This window comes from Neodiprion fabricii, chromosome 2 (assembly GCF_021155785.1).
Source record: "Neodiprion fabricii isolate iyNeoFabr1 chromosome 2, iyNeoFabr1.1, whole genome shotgun sequence".
NCBI lineage: Eukaryota > Metazoa > Arthropoda > Insecta > Hymenoptera > Diprionidae > Neodiprion > Neodiprion fabricii.
In genome coordinates, this window is record NC_060240.1 from 30,770,146 (window position 1) to 30,787,554 (window position 17,409).

Genomic DNA, 17,409 nt, shown 5'->3' on the forward strand with positions numbered 1-17,409 from the left:
ACTGGCCCAGATAAAATTAATCGCTTTATCGTACATCGGTGGTATAAGCCGATAAGGAATATATCTCTTGTAAATTCCTACGGTCAAGGATGAATTTAAATAACAGTGAACGCACGTTTTACTACATTCGTATCACAGGAAAATATTGACACGGATCAAATTTCGCCTAAAGAACCAAACTTGCATTTTCCCCGCTGGTTACTTTTTATATCAACCTCGCAATCTTCGCAGAAAATTGTAATCAAGATTGAACAAAAATCTGTCTTGTAATGGGTAAAAATATTTTCTTGTTCGCCGTGTTGAAACCATCCAACAGATGATTAAGAAAATTTTTAACATTGGGGCTAAAATAGGAACGGGGAAGGTCTACTCACTCAAGGAAAAGACGATACTTCGATCCTGCGGCGAGTCGTCCTGCCGGGAGGCTGCGGTTCTGGCTAAAAATTCATCACCCTCGACGATAATGTAGTTCGCGATCGAGCGCAGCGGTAAAATGACCAAGTAACTGAAAACTCGTTGGGCAAATATGTCGAGCAAAGCGTCTGCGAACGGATCGCGGATCGTACTGAGGTGATGCTGTTGGATAGCAGGAAGGCCCGTGTCGGGGGACGCGCTCGAAGCAAACCTCGCCAGGAATAACCTCACAGTTCTGCCCCACTCCTCGTTCGAAAGGAACATCGCCCTACCATCGCCGTTTATGCGCACCTCGATTCACGTACAATTTTTCCACCATGTCAAAATACGTGACAGAATTACTCTTTTTAGAAATTCTTTCCCGTGTCGAAAAGGGAGCAATTCGCAACAACCGTTCGTGAGAGAAAAGAACTCATCCGCGGAGCTGCACCAATGTTCTCCGGAAAGAGTATTTCTCGTCGATTGTGGTACCGTCACTGAGGATCAACTTCGTTAAATCACACTAATTAGCTGATTCAATATCAGCGATTAGGATTAGGCAGCCAGCCGAGTGATAAGAATAAATTTCTTTGGGAGCAGAGATTTCAACATTCATGGTATTTGTAGGTAGAAAATCTTTTTGTCGGAACAAAGAATTGTCGGCAGTTCCTTTAAAGGGTAACTAAATGGCTTTACTTTTCTACAAGTCTACACGGAATAATTACAACCCGTGTACTGCTTTTCAATTTCTCAAATTTGACACTGACACCGATCCTCCGAGAAATTGGAATTCCGTTACGGTGCAACGGAGGGCACGGGTATGTGTACAAATCATAAATGTGGGTATTTGGAACGGTCATAAAACGGTTGACGTAATGGGTGGTAATTTTTATAAAGCACCGTTTGTTCTACCGTGAATATTAAATCTGTTACAGCTGACTGCCCACGGTATTATCATATGAACGTCGACTCAATGAATCCTAATTTACGAAACAATTCGCCACAGTTCCTCGGTAATGAAGACTATCAAACCCGAGATTACACGCTCGCGAGTGAATCCAGCTCGCTTACAGAATCGGAATTTTAACCAACGTAATAACTTTGTCCAGTGAGCAGGCATAATTTATTCATTTTTTTCTTTATACCAGTATAATCAGAAACAATACCGAATACGCAGTACGTATACGGGTTCGTCGAAAACTGTCGTGGAAGTGAAGATGAACCGACGATGGCTTGAGTTCCGAACGGTGTTTTTTTTTCCTATTTTTTTTTTCAATCTTCTTTCCGGACCTTGTTGACCGGTAGAGCTTGAAACCCGACGAATATGATGTATCGGAGTGCAGAAAGGTAAACGGTCATTTATTTGCGACGATGCAGAACGGAAGGGTTGAGTCAGACTCTGCGGAGTTGGCAAAGCTCCCGTAGGTATGTAGGTATAAGAGGCCGCTAGGGTAAACTTAAGCTGTGAGTATTGTTAGAAGCGTGATTCAATCCCGAACCTGTGGCAGCCATAAGCTCAAGGTCGTCGGACGAGTGCGATCTCGACATCGATATCGCAAATTGCAAGGCCTCGAACACACCTAACCGACGTTTTGTAGTAAGATAAAACACGCGACAGTGATTTGCGTGCAAACAATTCACCGGCGAAATCTCGTCCACTTATCTTCTCTGATTAAAGTCCATTCAATTATCGATCAACGCCATGATTTTCAGATTTTTTTATCAATCCCGACGCGTTTTTTTCTTTTTTCACCGATGTTCCCGCGAGTCGCCAAGCCAGTTTCGGACAAAGATTCAATTTTGGAACCCTTGGTGAGGGATCTTCTCTCTTATTAATTAATGGATTAATTGAAATGCAAACATACGAGATTGAAACGGCCTAACTCGTCTTTTCGAATATTAGCTGTGAAATTTATTATATTATGTCCGTATAAGCAAAATATTGTTAAATCATGTTAGGGGAAAAAAACGGGAAAAAAAATTTGCTTTCTTATCTCAGAGCCTGAAAATTTATCTCTATTAATTCTTCAATTTTTCGCGATGTTGGAAATTAAATTGATAATACGCTAACGTTATTCGGCAAAAAAATAAATCTAAGATGTAATTTCTTCAGATTTTATCAATTTCATAAATTTCGAACAAACTTTTCCGGTATTCCTCGATTAATTAAAACAACATTTCCATTTTTCTCATCAATCCGTCGCCTAAACTATTCTAAGCTCAGGTATACAGAAGTTAATCCGGTCGGAAAAAGAATTTGAAAAATCTTATACGATGGTATTTATAGATGCCTATTTCGAGAGGCTTGATTTCCTCTCTTTTGTTTCTGTTATCCTAAGCTGCGAGCGAGTACGTGTAAGATATCCGTTTCTGGTAAATTTCTCGCGCGGCTTCATCGCCGTCTCGAGCTTGAGCTTGAGTTTTCGATTTCGGCACTGCAGGATACGTGTTGCCCTATAGATCACTCACTCAGCTGTTTACCATTTTTAAATCCATTTGTTTGTTCAGACCGACTCACCGTCCTGTTTACCATCCGGGGACCGACTGCGGGGGCGTGGCGGCGGCACGTAGAGTGCGGTAATTCGGTGGATGGGGATGTGTTACATTTTAGAGTCAAGAGATATACAGAGGGCATGAGAAGTTGCTACAAACTTTTATGTTACCTTTGAAAATAGAGAGCCCAACGCGGTCAAAGAGAGCATAAAAAAGAACGATCGAATTCCGTGGGAAAGCAAGCTTTTCAGACCCCCATTGTTTTTTACACATTGAATTTTGCTGATCAACAAAGGAATGGAAAGAAAAATCGTACGCGGTAACATTTGTTTTAAGCCTTTCGAATTCGAGATTGATGAGAAAAAAGCATCGAAAATTAAACTTTTCAACTACAAATCACCTATGACGTAGCACAAAAAATTGCGAACGTAAATTATTATACGGACCATGAAACGCGTGATTTTACAAAAGCTTATCGAAGCAGTAGACATTGCTCCGAAATTCGACTAACTTCGAACATCCTGAATAGGACGGTTTCAGGAATAACGGCGATCATAAAATTAAAAATTTATACCACGCCCGTGGTTATCATATTTTATATATAGGTCAAGAATCGTAGTATATATTTTTATACCCAACACGTCGGAAAGAATAAGGCTATAGGAAATTATCATGGTCGTATAGATTTTTTTGTATTGTACCTAGACGCAACGATTATCCATATACATATCGATTTATGTGTAACTAACGTGTACACTGTACATCAATTTAAGTCAAGCATTTATCGGCGTGCGTCAGAGGGAGAGAGAGAAAGAGAGAAAAGTGGGGATTAACCGAGTGAGCAACCGGAATGGTACCGAATTAAATGAAATCAAACGAAATGGCACTAATTGCTTTTTGAGTGGTAAAAATATCGCTGCTGCGAAACACTTTTTGCCAATTTTTTTCAACGCGGTAGCAAAGCCGCATGCGTGCTTATAATCAACCTTAAAAGAATTTTGACTTGTCGCATACAAAAACGTTTGATCTTGACCTCAATCCTCGATAAGTTTCAATTGTTTGTAATCCACAAAAAAAGTCTACAGATCTTTTTCCACGAATTTGTTTCAACCGGCTTCGAATCAATTTGTTCGTTTGCCTTGCAAAAACGTAAAATATTTCGTTAATTGGGATAGAAAGAAAAGAAAAAAGGGAAAAAAATTTAATCGACTAGAATTATAAGCGTGAGAACAATCCGTTGAATCGATCAATTATTTCCTGATCAATTGTAATCGAAATCCCTCCAGATGAACAGGGTGATATTAAACAAAACCTGCCGGTTTGGAAAGACGGAAAATCTCGATCGGAGTCCTCACGATAAAGAGCAAAACCCGAATTTCTTCACTCTAATTTGAATCAAACTCACCGTCGTCGCTGATTTCCAGATTCGTGTAGCTGTCCCAGTGCAAAATGGGGTCGTGGTGAGCCGAGGCATGAGGCACCGCGGGGGTGGGTGCTGGAACAGGACCAGCGACGCCATCCTGACGGCGGGCGTCGCTTGCGAAGTAGAGGGTGACGACGCTGTCGGCCGGACATCTGGGATCCTCACAGGCGATGTCGAGTTCCGACCGAGGGAACGAAACCACGTTCTCGGTGATAACGCAGGTGTGGAACTGAAAATTACGGGGGAAGGATTAAATAAAAGGAATAAGAAAAAAAAAAAAAAATATACAACCCAAAGGTACTAGCGAAATTCGACAACCTAAATTGTACAGAGAAAAATATGAGGTGTGGAGTTCTAGATCGACTGCAAAGACCATGAGGTATAAAATTTGGTGTGAAACTGACAAGGTAAAATTTTTTTCAATCTTAAAGCTTGTCCTCACCTGCAGCGAGAACATCGCCTCTCGGCTTTGTTTCGAGTAAACGCGATGATAGCACTTTATCAGTATGTCACCGCGGAGTCTGAGACCTCCAAGATTAACCGTGAACTCTCGGGCGTTTGTCACCGAGTAAAGGTCGGAGGTGTAGACCGGGGTCAGACCTTCGTAGACTTTCAAGAAGGCGCGACATCCCGTCGGTTCGAATTGCGGTACGCCCAGAACCGTCAGGTGTGTAAGGTAAAGTGGAGACGGGCTGATTCTCAGCGAGCCGGATAAAAGACCGCTGAAGTACTCGACGTACCTGCGCATATTCGGGGTGAAACGATTTTTTTTTTTTTTTTTTTTTTTCGAGAGAGAAAACAAAAATCGAAGCATTTTTGTCTATGCATTTATACGGCAGGTTGAAAACTCCAAGAACTGCAACCAAGTCTGTATGTTTTAGAATCAGCGCTATTCGATTGCTAATTGGAAAAAATGATTATTTTGTTCACATGTTTTATACGGGTGCAAAAATTTGATTCATTCTACGACAAGACTCAATTTAGGAAAAGAGGAAGGGTTTGTTAATCGATTGATCTTCTCAACTTTTTCTGCCAATTCTTCATTCATCCTCTTTTCGCTTACCTGCGATGCGAGGGAACGTGGAGCGGCCCGATTTTGTCGTCGAGGAACCTCCTCATTGCGAATCTGTCTAATGCCTGATCTCTGCTACCGCAAATACTGCTGTAATTCATGTATGCTGAAACCGCGACGCCGAGACGTTCCTTGCCGCCCCTAAGACGATGGAAAGAAAATGGATTGACTCCAATTTTGTTTTACACAAATTCATCCATTTTCATATGATAATCGGTATCCAGGGACTTTTCGAGAAGTAATTTTTCCGTATTCAAATTTTGAATCGTAAAATTAAAAGCGATATGCGGGTGATTGGAAATAGTCAAAATTAAAGTCTGGCGCTTTATTTTCATAAACTTGAATTCGTTTTCCAATTACACACATATTTTCTGAAACATTTGTTTTAATCTCGAGATCTATGTTTCAGTATTCAAATCTGAATACTTCTACGACGATCATAGCAAATGCTGACAAGAATACTTTCGTAGTTCATCAAAAAAGTAACTCACCTAGCATGCAAAACCGCGACTCTGTTAGGCGCGGCGTTTAGCCAAGAATCGAGCTCCTTGCAAAGAGCGCAGAGTCGCTCTAAACTCGGTGCTAGATTTTGCGGCCATCCTGACTCCCGCGTATTTGGCTCGTTGGTTCGTCCGGGTGAGGAAAGATTGAAGATCTGGAAAAGGGCGAAGGCAACGATCGAATTACCGATAGTAATTATCTTACGGTAATTGGCCTCTTTCTTTTTTTCCCCAATTTCATTTGGTCCGTCAATTTTTTTTTTTTTTTTTTCTTGTTTTCGTTTTTTACCACGTAATTGTCCCCGTGTTTTCCTCGCAGAAGGGTCGTCGCGTGGTCCAGGATCCCTCGGGCGTCTTCCTTGTACCACAAGGCAATTATCCTTTCGGTGACGTAGCTCAGCTCCATCACTTCGCTCACTCGGCTGTTTCCGTTCCCTCCGATTGACACTGCGTCAGCTCCGACGCCAGGCGTCCGCGGCCTCGTCATCGTCGTCGTCACCTGGATAACAAACATTATTTTTCCATGAGTTCGAGAAAGACTTTTATCACATTGACAGACCATGTTATTCCCTTTAAATTTTAATAATATATATAAAAAGAAAAATGGCGAACACTCGGTTAGTTGAGACCAAATGTAATATTACTTGGATTTTCAATTCTTTATCTATGCGGTTGGATAAAAAAACATAATGACATTTTTGTGATATAGCCGGTTTCGATTCATTATATACAGCAGTGCTCAAAAATATTTCGATAGTATAAAATTTGTTATCATTTGGATCCATCGTTTTTCTTTAATTTGTTTATTTTTTTCTTTATTTCAACTTCATTTTCCAACGAATGAGATTTAATTTTCTACAATTATGTAGAACATCAAATTTCTTTCAATAAAAAATATTATTGATTTTTTAATTTAATATTAATATTTGCAATTAACCCAATTACTATATTTGTCAAAATACTTTTGAGCGCTGCTGTGGAATACGTTTTCAATCGTCGAAACAAATTTCGTAGTCTATAGAACGGTTTTTTTTGCCCCATGTATAAATTTGTCTAAATGGGTTCTATATGCTCAACGTTTCTTTATATTCCCTGGACTTCTCTGCATAATATTGTATACATGTTGCAAATAACGTCAATATGACGTGTTTTCCCTGATGCCTGATACCGATTTAGATGTGCAATCTCTGCAACACGATGGACACGATGCTTCAACGCAAATGAGAGAAAAAACATAGGTGGAAAAATACCGGAAAGGATCAGCCGACTGTTATAACTTCATGCTTGACTTCGTGAGAAAATCCTAACACATTGTAACTGTTTGATTGTCACCGCTTACGTGTAAAGAAAAGTGAAGGCTATTGTTATTTTGCCGAGGTAATAGCCGTACTTTTTTGTTCGTATGCGCGCTAATCTGTGTTTGTATTAATAAATAGTGGGCAGTAGCTATTTTCTTTTGTAAATATAATAGGTGCGATTATTTTTCCCCTAATCACGCCCTACATGGTCCGATATTATTCGACCATCGGCGTATAATACATACGAATGCGTAGGACACAGACATGTATCTATAGTCACGATGTATTTCGTTGTTTCTGTTCATCTCGTACCGGAACCCAATCACACACGTTAAACGAAGTTTTTCATTCCCCCCGCGGTGTGGGCCGTATACATCCACACAGATATAGGAATGTAGGTACACACGTTGACCGGCTTCCTTAATTAACTGCAGTAATTGAACCGTCAACTTTTTATTGTTCGGATATCAAAAGGCTCATTATTGCCGCTCAAGAGGGATGAGAAGGCACGATTTTAATTGCCAACGATTATCCAAACTGCCTTCCTTCGTATGCTGCAGCAGCATGAGCTGCAGCTGCGCTATAATCGACGAATTGTAAAAATGAATAGCCACGATTCTCTCGCCTCAAATTATCGACACGAATTATTATTCGTACGTACGTATCCTTCGTGCGGTGTAAACTGTACAGATAAAATAAAAAAGTAGAATAAAAAAAAAAAAACAAAAATCAAACAAAAATCGCAGAAAAGTCAAGGAATGCAAAAAGCGTGAAAAAACGATGCATAAACTAAACGCGCGGCTTACCCTCGCCGTGTAAACGGGCCTGTAGAATATTTTAACAAGAAATTTTGCCTCGGGCATCGCACGCGGTAAACTTCTTGCACGCTAATACACATTTATTGGGAAGATGATGTTTCTTCGCGGCTCAACTCGTACTGCGTTAATCTCGCGTGTTTCGCGATACTTGCCGAGGCATCGCGGAATGTATTATACGTGCGTTTGATAGGTTTGATAGCTTCTTCCTCGTTTGGAGCAAGGACGTTATTATACGCGTACGTACGTAAGCCTAGATATAATCAACGTTGCGCAACAAATGCATGTCGGTATGTAGGCAGATGCGTAATTTCTACGACATTCACGCTCGGCGACGTCCAAACTGCTCGCTACATCAGCTTAAATGTGACTTGAATCGTTACGAAAACTCCCGCCGGATTCGGCCATGGTCGCTACACGCGGACGTAGCTGCGTCTTGGGTTGCCTATCGTTCTGCATTACCGATTCCGGTAATCGCGTCGGTCATAGTGAACCCCGTTTTATCGACTCTCCGATTCCCGCCGTTAGTAAAAAATTTCCGTCTAATTTAGTAGCTACGAGTAATGACTGCAGATTTTTTTGTGCTTATTTGATTATTTATTTATTAATTTTTTTGGTTCCTTTTGATCAATCTTTCTTTTTTCTACCCTGACAAAAATTAACTTTAATAATGGTGCGTTGCGCAGCCTGAACAACTTGGAATTGATATTGCAGTGACCGAAAGCCGGTTCTTCTTTTTTTGTTTTTGTTTCTTTTTTCTGTTGTTCCTCTTCTTTCCAACCGCTCAAACGTGACATCAATCGGTAATTCGGACCCGGAGGTAAAACCACAAGATACTCGTCGGCTGCAGACCACGCACGGCTATAACTTATAGGCACGTTTCAACCCCAACGAATTATATTTAGAAACGTGTAATGAGTTTTTGCCGGTTGAAATATGGCACTAAAATTTTCAATTTGCTGCCGTCGTTTTGTGGTTACGTGCAATTTTCATTTGCATTTATTTGTGTACTGAACGTTTGAAAGAAAATGAACACCTCTCACGTTAGCTCTTAAAGTACGTTCGCGAACGTTCGGAAAAATGTTTAAACAGCAAAAGCAATTGCTGTAGGGCACAAAAAGTGTTCTTATATTGAAATGAAATTACAGTGAAGAAAAACGCTTGAACTTTGGCATTCCGAGATCGCATACGAGTCATTCGAAATTGATCGACGCCTTTTTACCAATTTCTTCTTTCCCAAGGGCACTTGAGCCCTGGCCTTTTCCTGACATACGACTACTCGTTAATTATTTGCCGGATGTTCGTACATTGCACTCGTGCGAAAGGCTAACGAGCAGTTCTTAACTCAATTATATCTGATAAACTTACAATTGCTCACGTTTGATATTAATTGAAACTAGAAGAAGAAAAGGTCGAAGATACGTTACACGATGAAAACTATTCTCCTCATCAATTGCAGTTAACAGTCGCCTATACACGTATTCAAGCCGATAATAAATTGATTGCCATTCAAGAGAAATGCACTGTTAAAATATTGAACTCGAGAAAAGGTAGAAATGAAGAGTGCTGAATAATAAATTGGGTAATTTAACAGAAAATTCTTACCTGTTTCGACCGAGAAATCGTGTTGGTGGTATTCTTCGACGGGGCTTCATAGTTGCTGTTGTGCTGTAACACAAATAGTGAAAATGTGGTGTTAATTACTTTTCAAAATATCTTACAAATGCTTTATAGGTGGGACTTTTGAAATCGTGTACACTCGGAACAGAAAATAAGTACGTGATACTATTTCTGAACGAGTGAAAGATGTATCTAATCAATCGATGCATAGAATCAAATTAATAACAGGTATGAAGATTATAATTATGGATCAACATTCTTGCAATTAGTCGTGATAATTCAGGATTTAAAGTGGGAAAACTGTGTGTGGCGGTAAAATATTTCACACCTCTCGCTCGATGTGCAAAGCAGTGTGCCAAATGGTGAAGGCTATCCTATGCAGCAGGGTCTGAGTTTCCCCGGGTAAAACGATCAGATCACCGTCGTCTCCATTTTCATCGTTATTATTGTTGTTCAAAGCGTTTAAATTGTTCGAACTTCGCCCGAGTCTCTCACCGTGACGACAACACCGAGCTCTGAGCCAGGATCGTGATAAAGAGCTGTTGTTGGAGCTGGCCATAATTTTATTTCGCGTTGCGTTTGTCTAAAGTCTTCATTTTTATTTTTCGTTCTGCGTTTAAAAAAATTCTTCTCTCTTTTATTACTCGCGATATTCGTACAGCTTAAAGAGATTCGACCGGTTAATTTCTATGTGATTCCACCGCACAGACGTGTGTTCGTGAAAAATAGTTTGGGTACGTCACAACTGTTTAACGAATAAAACTGGGTGGCTGATACAGAGTGATGGAAGATGTGTAACGTGCGCTATTCGTCTCCAACGATATCATGTAACACTCGTAGTTTTAATCTCGGTGTATCTTAATCACTGTAGAAGGTACACATATATAATTCAAGAACTGAGATAATAATACTTAGGAAATCAGATAAGAGCAGAACGAGCGCACAGCGTTTTGACTCGCGTGTTCATACTGTTCTCCGTTTCTCTGTCGCAAATCGACCATCGTGCAGCTACGTACGATACACGACAAAAGTTTCGTTCATAGTCATTTATACACGCATATGTGACTTCAAACGAGTGCAGATCTTTATACTAAATCCTCGTTTTCATCTCTCCGTAACACTGTAATTACGAGAGATTACAAACTCGGGTTTGAACAATATTTCTCACGGGTATATCGCCCGATGCCTATTTTCCGCAGAGCACCATAAAAATCGGTGGTTATATAGCGACGAGGGATCGTACCGTGTAAATTTTTTGTTAAATCGATTTTAAGTAAAGAAAATGAACGAATAAATAAATAAATAAATAAATAATAAAACAACCCTGCACCGAATAGAAATTAAAAATTTCTACCGATCTTCTTTCCAAAATTTTCTTTCGCGACAGTTTAAAACGATCCAATTAACGCTCGATAAAATCCCGGGGGATCCGCCCTGGTGCAAATGTTATATACGATGTAGGCAAGGCGTGTGCACGATACCACTCGGCATGTAAAATCAAGTTTAGAGGATGGATCCTGGGGCGAAGGACGTACGCGGTCTACTGGGAGCGAGGCGGCAGGGTGTGCCGGGATGACAGCGAGTCGCCATGACGACGGGGGGCGTCGAAGGTTTCCCGGCTACGCAAGCTCGTCGAGGATCGAGAAGCCCAGGACCGGCACAGCGCTGATCTCCCGGACGGATGCTGCGTCGAGACGCCGCCGGCTCTGACGTACCTAGGTGCCGAACCCGGAGATCCTGCGCGCGCGACCTTGACACACCGAAATCCGTTGGGATAGTCGGGGCTTACCGGGGAAAAGCTCGGACCCCGGTGACCTTGGCGCACTGACACGTTATCTCGAGGATTTGCAGGACGCGTCCGCATTTCTTTTCTCTCCTTATTCGCGCGCTCTTTCTTATCCTTTACGCGACAAAGTGTCGTCCTGAGAATTGCTGTCGTGCACAAAGATGCGGAAAGAGAAGAGACTTGGACATAGCGGATCAATGCGCGCACTCAATTCGAGTAAAACGAAATGCTTGTTTCTCGTGTAGCGACGATCGAAAAAGTATAGTTTTTGGTAATATACTCGTGCGATTCGATGCGATGAACTTTCGAAAAGTTTGAGAGCGTAATAAGGTACAGCTTTACCGAAATTCGGGATAAATTTCTTTTATTGTATCGGAACTGTATCGGTAAAAACTTTAGATACATGTTCATTGCAAAATAACAAGAATTGTGTTATCTTAAATTCTTTGAAGCGAAATCACGTAAACGCTTTCAGGGTATTCGGAATTCATTCCGAGTCACATTGCAAGTATTTTAAATATTTTAAAACCTTCCATAATCACGTGAATAATGTATAGAAATTCTGGTGTTAACCAAAGATCGAAGAAGTTCTTTGTTCTTTGTTCTTTGACGTACTTTTCTAGTCACGTATAAAAATATTCAGATCAATATACGATGCGAGTAGTTGTGAGATAGGAAATAATTTTCAGATGTTTGCTTTGCTTGAGAAGATATGTCCCCTATACTCTTGAAATTTTAGGCTTTTAATTCCGAGTATGTATTAAGAAAAAAACAAATAAATTTCTTCACATGTCCATACATAATGCTTCTCCACCCTTGATATCCACTGTTCCAAGATCCTTCCGACGTGTTGGTTTAAGCAAGCCTTATTTAAGGTTGACAGGAAATCAAAAAGATCCCGCGAGATCTTGGAACGAAAAGCCGTGGATATATAGGTATAGAAATATAGGGTAGATGGTAGTCAGCTGGGTTTAATTTGAAGGAGGCTTAGCAGCGCAGCGACTACCCCTCGAAACAATTGCGTATACTCAGCGAAGGCCCTCCACTCTCCGGAATGGAAAGCCCTTGCGGGATCAACAACTGCGGCCAGTACGGGTTTAAATTCAGGTTCAGGTTCAGGTTTAAGCTGTAAGTACATGTTGGTATAATACGCCTAGCGTTTAAATCCGACTAAGATACCCCTCACACTCGTGCACTGTTGTTCACTTGATCAAGAGCGATGAGCCGCCTCCGAGGAGCAAGACTCGTGTCAAAATTCAAACCACTGGATCGGAACGTGAATTGACGGATTGAAAATTTATCGTGCCTCCTGAAGATAAATTCGAACTGTCTCATAATAGAATTTAAACTCGCGTAGACGTCTTAAGGTTGGAATGAGTAGGGAGGACGGTACCTCAGAGGATAACACCGCGTCGGAATGAAAGAACGAATGGATGAAACGTCACATCGACAATTGCCTGCAATTGGCGCAAACAAGTGGAAACAAAAAGTCCGATAAGGTGAAACTGCAGCGAACAGCAGCAGTTGAAATTACGAGTAAAGAAAAATTAATCGTTTCAAAAAACGTCCCTGCTTCGATCCACTTGGCGTTAAAGTGTCAATCTTCGCGCGATAGAAAAATGGCCTTGTCAGGTTGTTGTTATCGCACGTGTTACACCTGTACATCCATACTTAAATGTGTAAATGTGTCATGTGTGTACGTAGTTGCGCAATGTTGGATTCAAGTTTTTTCCACGCAAACAACCGAAACGAATTATAATACACGGGTGTACAAATGTCGCCCTGCTCGCGCGGCGAAGCAAAGCTGATCCATGGAAAAGCGTGCGGCATAGATCCGATCTGCCCGTCGTAAGTTACGCCCGATGAGCAGTAATTCAGGGAATGAGTAACGAAACGTGCGTGCATGGGATAGGGAAAAGGGAAAAGGGAAAAGGGAAAAGGGAATAGAAAGAACAAAAATAGCCTAGAGCCGAGATCGAGGCTGGATGATCGATTCGGTCGCTGCTCGCGCGTACCTGACCCACTTTCTGCTGCAGGGGGGCTCACCGAATATTCGCGAACGAGTTGGTCTGAAACGGACATTAGGGGCTTTGTCGTGGCGAATTCCGCGATGATCGTGGTCCGGAGATCTCGTGCCAGCTTCGCCGGAGCTTGCGGCGTTAAAAACTCGCGTTAAACGATACGCGCGCGTGTTAATCAAGCAGTTTGACACGCTGACCTCGTGGCTCCCTGGTCTTGTTGTTTTCTCGTCTCGTATAAGCTGCGTGGCAGTGGCGTTCTCAATTGAGGATCACGATTAAAGCGAATAATACGAGGAGAGGGTAGAATTGAAAACGCTATTCGTTGATCTACTGGTTGGGCAGGTCCTTTACTAGGATAAAAATCTTTTAGCAAATTACAGTACGACGCATGCTTCGGATGGGGCCTAATGTGCGCGTTATGGGGTTTTAAGGAGATGATCATTTCCTTTCGAAGAGCAAATACACGCTCGCATAGGGACCGATTCACTTCGTGGTGTTGGCTCAAGTTTCACTCTCGACTCTCCTTAATTAGCACCAATAAATTGCTAGTGCTCACAGAGCGAGTGCGAGAGAGAGAGAGAGAGAGAGAGAGAGGCATGAGGAGCACGGAAAATGAGGAGCATTAGAAGTTGGGCTCGTTTTATGAAACGTACGATCTCTTCGAGGCTTACTACGGCTGTAAGAATGCGAAGGAAAATGTAGCGCTGCGTTGTACGTCTGTTATTGAAAAACATTGTGCTATAAACAGATGCGCAAAACTCATTATAATTGACGGAAAACAGCGGTGCTGTATCGCTGCTGCCGCAGATGGCTCAAATTGGCGTGATGTACGACGGGTGACGATTAGCTCACGTATGTAACGTGTCAAAGACGCGTAGTTTCTCGTACGGGAGATTACGACGGCACATGGATACAAAATGAAAGATTATATGGTGAAAAAAACTTTGCTGTATACTTAGGCACAGCTTCTACACGTTTCGTCGATATTTTATATGTACATTATATACTTATATGCACGTCCCGCTGATTATCTTTGAGTTTCATAACAGTGCCGCTCGCCTTGGATCGTGAATGAAGTAATGTCGTATAAATAAGTTTTATCAAGGCGTTTGTCTTTGCTAGATTGCTGAATATCGCCGACCATGACCTATGATCCGAACAACTGTCCGGAGGATCTGTAAAATGTTTTTTCACACACCGGTCTCACACTAACTGCACATCATACGCGCAGCTGTTTGATTTCGAGACGGAGATAAAAAAAGAGCCTGACTCAACATCGTTTGTACATACAATCCGTTCAGATTTCGACAATCGAACAACACCGGCCAACACCGATTTTCAATCTGGGTTCTAGACGTGAAATTTTCATTTCTTCCACGTAACTTGGAAAAGAAGAAAATAGTTTTATTAGACGCATTTCGCTTTTCTAGAAACGAGTACGATATTTCGGGATTTACGAAAAATGATCTATATTCTCAAACATTTATTGTAAATAACAATTAAACGAAGTCTAGTTTCGCATTTAAATCGCTTCAATTCAGAAATAATAATTCATCACAGGTCAACAGAAAAAATTTATTTGCTCACTTGATATTTAAATGAATAAATTTTGATTTATACATCGAACAATAACCAAATTCTTCGTTATACAGAAGCATAGAATCGAAATTTATTTATTTACATATAAACTCGACAACATTTGTTTTTTGCTCTTGGCAGTGAAATACAAGTTATTAATCATGGATTATAATTGCATCTCAAATTTGTTTTAATTCAGTTCCTTTCTTCGAAGCATTATGTATGTATACATATATTGCATTCTGCGACTTTGCCAAAATATAAAATAACACACCTCGAGAAGGTGGCGTAACGAAAACTGCGAAGCGGAAATAATTACATTGACGGTGATATGATTTTCATTTTATTACCGTTCACATACCTTGTACTTATCATATATATATATATGTACCTGGGTATAGGAATATGTAACAGAAGCTTTGCAAAAACAATGACTCACCGAATATCTGCAATATGGATTATAAAATCCTTCGTCACACTGTACAGTTGACATCATCTTATTTCTCCCATGTACAATAACCAGACTTAAGCTATACAGTCATTTGAACACAACATTGAGAATGGTAAAGTAGCCTTTAATTTCTTTCATCAATTCACTGTAACGATCAATAATTCTTTTTTGTTCGTCGTCATTGGTTTTCTCAGAGATAATTAATCTCCGCGTTCATCCCACACACTGATTGAATATTTCCAACGTTTACCCCCACCCCTGAAATTAGTAACAATTTATTTTACCTCATACACATCTAGTTATACTCTTTCGCACGTACCGAATAACTTCTCCGGTGTTAAATATTTCATTTTTTCATTATTCCGCGGTAGCTGGGAGGCTATTTTTTGCAACCGGCTCCGTTTAATAGCTGGTAGGATTTTCGGCGTCGCGATGTTTCAGCATTTTTCAACTTGCGATAACCGGCAACGAGGAGAGTGGCAGAAAGACTGACAGAGAGGGGCAGAGTTCAAAACGGTGCTCAGGGCGTCGAGGATCCTCAACAGACATTCGTGGCCACGTACACACGCAACCAAGATCAGCGCCACGCATGCGCCAAGTTCACCTCGTTCCCCGCCGGCAGCTTTACTTATTGCGAACCGCCTCTAATCCTCTCCGATAAATTATATCTCCGTGCCCGTATAATTATATCCGTTAATTCATCGATTGTATCGGAAATTATACCGTATATGTGATATAATTACAGGATACAAAGTCCTTCTTCGATCCAAATATCATTCGTGCAATAAAAAAGGGAGGATCCTTCAATTTGCACAATTGTAATTCAACACTTGTCCATGACCGTCACTCGCACAGATTTCAAGGTTTGTTTGCCTTTATCTTTTTATTCCACCCCAAGAACGAAAAAATTATTATTCTACCAAGATTTATGAGTCCACGTATAACATTATCGAGCGACGACGCTGCTTCGGTCAGGCAAGTCGTTAAACGGCAAAGAAGTGAAAAATTAACAAGTGGAAAGACCGTTATTATTATACTTGTCCGTGAAAAAAATTAGTTCGTTATGAATATTATTCAGGCACTTCGCCCTCGTTTAAAATGAGCAGGTGAAACGAAAGAGGGAGGGGGATGAAAAAAAAAATAGAAATAAAACATGTAATAAGCAAACGCAAGGAGGCAAAATAATTAAGAGTTGAACGTTAAGTGGAAAGGTCGAGAAGCCAGCCCTCTTTCTTTCGCGTCTTCTTTGCCCCTCTTGCATCCCTTCCAATTAGTCGTGTGGAGTAATTTGCCTTGCTGTTGGATACGTGACTGCATTGTAAAGGAGGGTTAAATATAAGTAAATATAGAGGGATGTGAAATATAAGTGAAGGATGGGTAGAAGAACGAAAATTTAAAAAAAAAAAAAACCAAAAAGAAAAGAAATGTCGAGTGAAAAAAGCTAGAACCGGAACCGGAAGTGCATTGCCTGGTAATGATGGCGACAGTCAGTAATTTACTTCTTTCACGCATATGTAACTCGAGAGGTCTCGCTTATTGTGAAGTAAAAGGTAGTGAAAACAGTTCGCGATGCGCTGCCAAGGGTGGCTAAATCATACGTTGTGATTGCGGCTCTGCCGAGGTTATATTTACATGTCTGACCTGGTAGGGCTGTCTAGTTTCCGTCAGGCAGTGGTGAAGGTTTACGAAACATCAACTCCCCCGATTCGGCGCGAGATGCATCCCTCGATGACAAGTCGGCGATGAAAAAGCGCAAATAGTAACAAAAATTGACAACAGGAAAGAGAGGGAAAAATAATATTTATAACTAATATAAGTGGTGTAAGAGGATTTTCAGATGAAAGATGGAAAGGAAGATGTTGCGGTTGCGCAACGTCGTACGTATATACGTAAAACGTATTTTTACTGTAGAATTAAGCCAGGTTAAATATGTACAGTGCTGGTTCAATTTCGCCAGAT

The 17,409-nt window shown here is 40.9% G+C and overlaps 1 protein-coding gene across 11 annotated transcripts in view; it reads right to left on the bottom strand.

Annotated features, from left to right (window-relative positions):
• The window catches only part of LOC124176603 (tensin-1), a 99,800-nt gene that overhangs the window by 25,341 nt on the left and 57,050 nt on the right, over positions 1-17,409 (bottom strand). For 7 of the 11 annotated variants that reach the window (XM_046558112.1, XM_046558111.1, XM_046558113.1 and 4 more), the window contains 6 exons: positions 9,600-9,662; positions 6,171-6,380; positions 5,873-6,036; positions 5,373-5,522; positions 4,752-5,049; positions 4,292-4,538 (listed from right to left, as the gene is read on the bottom strand). In XM_046558112.1, the coding sequence (XP_046414068.1) occupies positions 4,292-4,538; positions 4,752-5,049; positions 5,373-5,522; positions 5,873-6,036; positions 6,171-6,380; positions 9,600-9,662 (1,132 nt within the window). Of the gene's footprint in view, positions 1-4,291; positions 4,539-4,751; positions 5,050-5,372; positions 5,523-5,872; positions 6,037-6,170; positions 6,381-7,985; positions 8,077-9,599; positions 9,663-9,942; positions 10,189-15,438; positions 15,709-15,769; positions 15,913-17,409 lie in introns of those variants that run through there. The other 4 variants (XM_046558118.1, XM_046558120.1, XM_046558116.1 and 1 more) reach the window with 4 other exon arrangements.